Source organism: Haemaphysalis longicornis, unplaced genomic scaffold, assembly GCF_048455015.1.
Source record: "Haemaphysalis longicornis isolate Haplotype H1 unplaced genomic scaffold, Haemaphysalis longicornis Haplotype H1 scaffold_1, whole genome shotgun sequence".
Classification (NCBI taxonomy): Eukaryota; Metazoa; Arthropoda; class Arachnida; order Ixodida; family Ixodidae; genus Haemaphysalis; species Haemaphysalis longicornis.
The window spans coordinates 196,050,358-196,058,098 of NW_027526203.1; the positions used below are offsets into that span (position 1 = coordinate 196,050,358).

The 7,741-nt window shown below is 48.9% G+C and overlaps 1 protein-coding gene across 1 annotated transcript in view; it reads right to left on the minus strand.

Moving 5' to 3' along the window:
* LOC144140633 (nose resistant to fluoxetine protein 6-like) overlaps positions 1–6,394 on the minus strand; it is a 131,738-nt gene extending 125,344 nt beyond the window's left edge. The window contains exon 1 of the mRNA XM_077672309.1: positions 5,338–6,394. Coding sequence (XP_077528435.1) covers positions 5,338–5,737 — 400 coding nt within the window. The 5' untranslated portion in view covers positions 5,738–6,394. The remainder of the gene's footprint in view (positions 1–5,337) is intronic.
* Positions 6,395–7,741: the final 1,347 nt, after the last annotated feature.

Sequence of the window (7,741 nt, forward strand, 5' to 3'; positions counted from 1 at the left end):
GAGCGTAAAAATAATTTTGACGCATGAACCCTGTAATTTTTCACATCTCATGATCAACAAGGGATTGACGAAGGAGCTAAATCTTGCCCCTAGGAGACATGCAGCCGTGATCGCGCTCCACACGCGTTATCATTTTATCTCCCTTTGACATTAATAGTGAGACTACAAATGAGAACTAGGTAATGAAGTCCGTGCACGCAACTCTTTCCGGAAGCGAAACACTAATGCGTTACAGCAGTTGCCATGCTAGGATAAGAGAAGAACGTCGAACTACCTTAAGTGTATCGGCAAGCCCAACCAACCCGGTAAAATGAGCACCTGAAGTACCGCTACAAATTAGAATGAAACACAAAACCTATACGCATCATTTGTCAGAGTATCAGATTTCTGCATGTTTCCTGCTCTTCTTAGCAGGAAATCCAAATTTTCCTCATCACAATGAAAACAGATGTTTGCCTGCTGTTTCCGTAAGCAAAGAAAGGCTCAAGCAGGCAGCCACGAAATCTCGCTCACTTCGTAGTCCGAGCTCGCACGCTTACAGTGTTTAACTCACTCACTAACAACTGGCAGCCATCACATTGAAACTATAGCAATTTTGCGCAGAGCGTTTGGATGAGCCCAATAGAAACTCCACTCAACTATGTTCTTATGGCCGTCGCAGTGAACCGGCCTTGTTGGTGCCACGAAATTGTGGGCTTTCCCGTCTTTAAGTCGGGCTTCCCTAAAAGTACCTGAAGATAAGGTCAGTGCTACAGCTATAGTGTTCGTGTTAATTCTTGTACATGGACGACTAAGTTGAGCTATTCGTATAGTATGCGCGTCTTGGAAACGAGTGGCATTCTATAGACACACAAAAGCCTTGTTCAAGGCCTCAAAATTTCATTTTTTTGCTGGATCCCGGCAACAACCAAGCATCGGCCTGTTTTGGTTCACGACTGGGTAATTCGGTGACAGCCGTGACCCGTTCGCGAAACCTTGCAAAGTTTCGTAACCTTATCCCACACGGAAGTATCATTTTAATGCAATCAATATAAGAATTTCTCATAAATAATAGTGATAAACGTCTCCTATCTGCTTAAATAGTTCCTGAAAAGATAACAATTTAACGAAAATGCCATCAATTAAAGGCAATTTTTGGCCCGCAGCCCGTAACATACGTATGCAGACTTGACGTAGCGGTCCTCTTGGTGTCTTAGTGAAGGATAAAAGGACCGAGAGAGAGGTAGCACGGGTCACGCCGGACCAACGCTGTGTAGAAACGCCAAGAAAAGTGTCGAAGCATGAGACCGAAAGATAGTGTCTTCAGGAAGAAACAGAAGACAACAATCACCCAAGGATACCTGACGCATTTGGAAGACTGCTCACAACTCCTCTTCACGGCTGCATCCTCTCCAAAAACATTTCGTGACTCCATATTTGCGAGACACTAGTGGTCTCTGCTTCCTTTCTTTACTGATATATTATTTCTCTCTTTCTCTCCCTCTGCCTATGGTGTCTTCGCGCAACTCTATAGCTGTTTTATAACGAAATCTTATCCGCGAAACTCGGTTCTACAGTAAAATAAAGAGGCTTTCATATATATCATACCCTTCGGATTCCAGACTGAATCATCAGTCTGAATCAACAGTACAGACTGAGTTAACAGCCCTTCAAATCAAGCCGTTATTGTCGGGGCTAAGATCCCTGACTCGTAAGTCAGATGGGTCGCAATGGCTGCTTTTTCAGTTTAGTTAAGTATAATTTAGTTTTTCTTAGTTTAGTTTAGTTTTGTTTTGTTTTGTTTTGTTTTGTTTTGTTTGATCTAGTTTGGTTGGTTCCGTTGCTGTCTGCGACATTACAGCGTTTCTTTTTTCGATATGCGGGGCAGCGACGTTTCTTTTTTTGTTTCCAAACTACTACTACTAATTTAGGTAGTGTCCCCGCATTGCTCGCAGCAAGTTGCTTAGCGGGCTTTTTTTTCTCACTATGGCTTATGGGAAGGGCGAGGCGGACGTCCAGGGCCCATGGCATTCCGGACTAGGGACGTCACCCACCCAGGACGAAATGCAAGTCGCCTGCTCCGATAGTGAACTTCATTACTGCTACTGCTACTTATCCTGGCGGCCAAGTGTACGCCGCGCAGTGAAACGCAACCTAACGCGGAGCGGACGGATTACGGCGAAACCATCGGAACCGTGGTGACACCGTAAAAAGAAGGCATGTAGCGAATGGAATAAGGGAACAGGTAACTGTACTTGTCTCTACTTATTGCCCTCGTCGATTCCAGAACACGCCAAAAATACCCCTGTCCCCCTCAACCCCCCCCCCCAAACACAGCATTAAACCCTGAAGTCCAACATCTCTGCAAATTTGCAGTAGCTCTTTTTTCGATGTTTACCTTAAAAGTATTTAAACTACGCTTGACTCATTCTATATTTTTTTTTCAGGGGAGTTTGGCGTGAGTGTTGGATTCCATTGGTTTTAAAGGTATTTTTTGCATGCAGTAGCCATTCGTAGTCGTTCAAGTTGGAACCGAATACGATGCACAGTGGCTGCTGTCGTGGCTGATGTGCTAACACGAGAGGCTGCCCCTGCCACCAAAATCGGTGAGCTCCAAACCGAGATGTCCTCTTGGTCAACGACATACTTAAGCCAACTATAGCCACGCCAACTATCACAACCAAAACTTCGTCCGACGGGCAAAGAGAGCACAAGAGGCGACTGACTCTAAGTAGGCCTATATGAGGACTTCAGGTGAAGGTGAACCCGTCATTGAACCAAAATGGGGTGCTGTACGTTTGATCGCGGACATTCTTTCAGTGGAAACAACTTTAAAAAAACTTATTCTTCGTACTTCTGTCGGGGTTTTCAGATATAACCGGAAATATAGAACCCTAGACAGAGATAGGGGTTGGGTGTTTGCAATTACCAGCGAAGCTCTATAGCAAATCGTAATTTTTCGTGTCCGCAGTTAAAAATACTAAGACATTGCCGAGCGTGCGCACGTGAACGCGCGCACGTGAGCGCAGGCCTCACGGCAACGTTTGCCCAGCGTCCCCTGCGCACGCTTGTCATGCCAAGCATACCCACTTAGGGAGATTGGCCAAGATAGTGGCGACCGCCTGGCAGTTAGAAAAACCAAGAAAATGCCGAGCGGTCATGTGTGCATGCCTGTGGCCAACGCCCAGCGTCCCCAGCGCACGTTTTCAAGCTAAGCATACCCACTTGGGGTGACTGGCCATGATCTTGACCCACAAAAAAAAAAAAAACTCCACGGTTCGCCGTCATCATGGAAACACTTGCTCGGAACGAGAAAGGCACTTCATAGCGTAGGCCCCTCAAAGGTGACGCCAACCGATTTTCACATCCAAAAAATAAAAGAAGCTCACACTTTTAGCAACAAGGGTGGTGTAAAGGTGCAGCGAATAAGTAGCAAATCGGCTGCAACCGTGGACTTCAACCGTCGTGATGGTCGTGAAGGTTACGTACAGCCCCCTCCAAGGTGATTTCCAGTGATTATCACTTCCAAAAAAGAATGAAGGAAGCTCACGCTTATCGCAACAATAATATAGTAGAGGTCGTTGCGGCAGCGAAGAAGAATCGAATCGGCTGCAATTATGGACTTAAAACGTCGTAATGGTCGTGAAGGTTCCGTAAAGCCCCCTCCCAGGCGATGTCCAATGATTATCTCTTCAAAAAAAAAAAAGTGAAGGAAACTCACACTTAAGGAACAATGATGGAGTAAAGGGCATTGCGGCAGCGACGAGAAAAGCAAATCGGCTGCAACCGTGGACTTCAACCGTCGTGATGGTGGTGAAGGTTGCGTACTGCAGCTCCGCTACCTTCAAGTCTTACGCGTTAGTGTGAGCTTGCTTCATTTTTTTTTATTTTGAACAAATCTGGTGCAATTCTTTCAGTTCGTATCTGGCACCGAAGAAAAAATCAGTAGTGACAATGAGAGAAACGAGTTTTTTACGTTATATATTTTGTGTGTGTGTGTGTGGCGCTATATATTTATGTCCAGACCACACATTTACACTTGTTGCACGTCCACTTTCCAACTGACCCGCCGCGGTGGCTCAGTGGCTAAGGCGTTGCGCTGCTGAGCACGAGGTCGCGGGTTCGATTCCCGGCCGCGGCGGCCGCTTTTCTGATGGAGGCGAAAAGCAAAAACGCCCGTGTGTACGAGATTTCGGCGCACGATAAAGATCCCCAGGTGGTCAAAATTAATCCGGAGCCCTCCACTACGGCGCGCCTCATCGCCTGCGTTGCGTCGGCGCGTTAAACCCCACAATCAATCAAATCACTTTCCAACTGCTGCTTTTCCCTACTGCTGTTTTGAGCGTTGTTTAAGTGCTGTAATTGTGCCTAATTCACATGCAGTGGTGTTTGGACGGCACTGCCTTGGTTAACATGTGTAAAACAGAAGCGATCAAAATCTGTAGTGTTAGCAAGCAAGCAATTAACGCTCTTGACGACATGAATGCTTGAATTTCCCCTAAGGCTAATTACTGATGAGCCCATTACGCCTTGTATTTGTGATTGAGCTTTAAGGTAAAAAGTTCATTTGGTCCTGGCCCTTCCTTGGAAATTTGAGCCGTTGCATTACATAGATATTATTCGGAGAAAAGACACTTGTCTCTGGGTACTGACCTTTGGGAAAGTGCATTTTTCGAAATAAGCTCGACTGCCCTGTAACGTATTAATTTTTCTTCGGTTTAAACGAAAGACGTAAGCCATAGCTCAGGTCCGGATGTTTTTGGGCGTGTATTTTCTCCGAACTTTCAAAAGAGCTTTACTTTGTTCATGCGCCCAGATATTATCGGGGGATGACGAGTCGACATCTTAGCAGAGCCAAGCGCGCGGTGACTGTCAGACGTGCGCCGCAACGTATTTGCGCGTTTGGCTCTGTCTAGATGTATATTGCACCTTTAGGAGCCGCACGTGAAAGAATCAGGCACAAACGTATACACTGATTTTTTTCCGGTCATAGCTAATCGGCAGCGAGCAGCAATTGCATCTTACGCCCCATTACATAATCTTTCTGCCAAACGAAAGCACGTCTCAAGCTGCAGTTTTCTTTTGAGTACCAGTCTGCAGAAGGCTGCATCGGAAAAACCCTCCACGTGAGTAAGCGCTGCAGTCGAGTGTCTACCACAAAAGTATGCGCAACTGCTTCTGAGATGTTGCCTCGAGCGGCTCTAAAATCAAACCAACGCTCGTCACTCATTATTTACAGGAAATTGCGAGATTAGCAATGAATGGCCCCAGCCATGCATGGCTCAATGCACATGTCTCGAAAAACGACCCAGCAACATTGGTGGCGCGCAACGAACCAAATAGGCATGGACCACTCACTCTGAAGTGCCCAGGTCTTGAGTTGTCTGACGGCCAGGAACATCTTGAAGTAGGCCGCCTGGCACTCGGTCGAGATCTCGGCCTCCGATCCCAGTCGCACCAGGCTGGGGAAGAGGATCTTGAAGAAGGACTCGATGCCCTCCTTGAGCCTGTCCTCCTGGTCCTTCCACAAGCGACGAGCCACCTCCGTCTCCGTCTCGTTTCTGCTCTCGTCCTCCAGTCTCTGCAGTCCCGACGGAGCGTCTTCCCCGTTGTCGTCCTGGTTGCGCGACGTTTCGGGTGCCGCCGGTAGCGAAGACTCCCCTCCGCACTCCTGGACCCACAGCGGGGACCACAGTAGCAGAAACGTTGCCCAGAGCAACAAAGTCTCGATACGTGCACGGCGACCCTTCCTTTCCATCTTGGCTACGGCGTTCGGCGGTTACGTGCTCCGCGTGTCTGCACTACGACTCCGCCGATTTGCTTGGCGACAACTCAGACGTTACAGCGTTCACGCTGTACGGCCACGCGCGGGATTTCGTTGAATATGCGGACAAGAGAGTGTCGACTCCGCAGTTCTCATTCGGTGTGACGGCCCTCGGAACCGCTCGTAGCGGTCGTTGATGGGCAAACACGATCGCCGGTGTTGTCCAGCTTCCACCTGGGCTACCGCGTGCGGCCTATCCCGATCGGAGGCAGTGCGAATTGTGAGCGTTCACGGAGCGGTCTCGCGGACGGAGGATGCTGGAGAGAGCAGCCGGGAGGAGCCGGCTGGCGGCACCTTTGCGGCGTCAAAGGCTTTCTCTCCGTTTTGGACGCGCGAGAGCGCGCGCGGGCTTCAACGATGAGTGCCGCGCCCTTTCCACGAGCCGACACACTTTTCTGGCCGCAGTCGGGGGAAACCGAACCACCGCGCCATCGCAGCGCCTTGAGAAGCTGCCTAGCCGCCCGTGGTCCCCGCGTCAACCGCGACGCGTGCGCACACGCGCCGGAGGAGAGGTGTTCGGACGCGGCGGAGGGGAAGGGCGAACGACGCCGCGCTGCACGCGGGGGGGCTTAGCGAAAGCCCAAGTGTGCCACCGATGTGAATACAATGCAAGTGTCTGCTATCGGGTGGGGGACAGCCCGGGAACCACACTTGTTCGGGTGAAATTACCCCGCAAAACATCGAACGTGTCAAGGACTTTCGTGCGCGCGGAGCCTTTGCCAGGCGTGTACAGAGTCGCACGAGATAAGAACAAAAGACGGGGATACGTTGCACATCCAGCATCATCGTCGTACTCGTCCTGCTGTTTATTATGCGCTAATACTCGCAGTCGTTACGCACCGCGCGACAAATACGCATTTGAGTCACCTGCGGTAACACCACGTCGGGAGTACATTTCCTTTCGCTTGACTCTTGCATCGACTGAGAATCCCGTATCACCGAAGAAACGCAGCACCGCAGCATTTTTTTTTTAATGCGTGTCATTCCTTGCCGAGTACTCCACAGCCAGGACAGTGTAACGCCCTGCAATAATGCGGATTTCGCGCAAGTTCCACCTGTAACCGTTATAATAGCGTAAATGGAGATAATTGCTCGGGCAGGATTTAGAAAAAAAAATGTCTGTAAAGAACTCATACTCACGACAAGCGGCATAACAATGCTATGCATTAGTAGACAATTCTCCGAATTTCTGCAGATTTTTTTTTTGTTTGCGACAAAGTGAGCGTATGAGCAAATCTTTACGAGCAGCGTTTCTTGTTCCTTGCTATAGTGTTGTTCAGTACAGGATGTGTTTAAAAAGCGTGACGTAGCTCCGCCCGCCTGTTGTTGATGCCTTTCCGGCTAGGAAATAGGCAACGTTTGAACTCGCATTTCTTCGTTGCCTGTCATACATGGTCATGATGTCCCAGGAGAACAAAACACGAATGCACCGCTGGAGGCTAATTGTTCTCCGAATCAGCGTCTTGGTGCGCCAACAGGGGATCTCACTGAAAGAGATTGGGTCGATATGCTTGCCGCCCTCGGTATCAACAACGCCGCTGTAGGTGAGTCAGGCTCTCGGGAGCGGCCCTTGAATTACCCTCGGCACAGCGACAACCTTCGGCGGGGCCTCCTGCGTAGACGTGAGCCATGCGTAACGTACACTCTTCATCACTCATTCCCTCCTTGAGCTTGCCATTTCGAATGGTGGTTTCATCCGTTTCTGCTTAGCTCGGTAGATAGGTGTGCTCTTAGTGACGAACACGGGTAACAAGTGACACATGCTCCGTTAGAAAATACGGGGGGGAAATAGAAATTCGGAGTGTTGGTAATGCTCAGATTATCATCGATACGGGGCTTTATGATGTGCCGCACAGATACTTCTTTAATTAAGTAATGTCCATGCTTACCAAAAACCCTTTCTCCAAGTATCCAAGAATTGTTAGAGCTAAAGAGTTT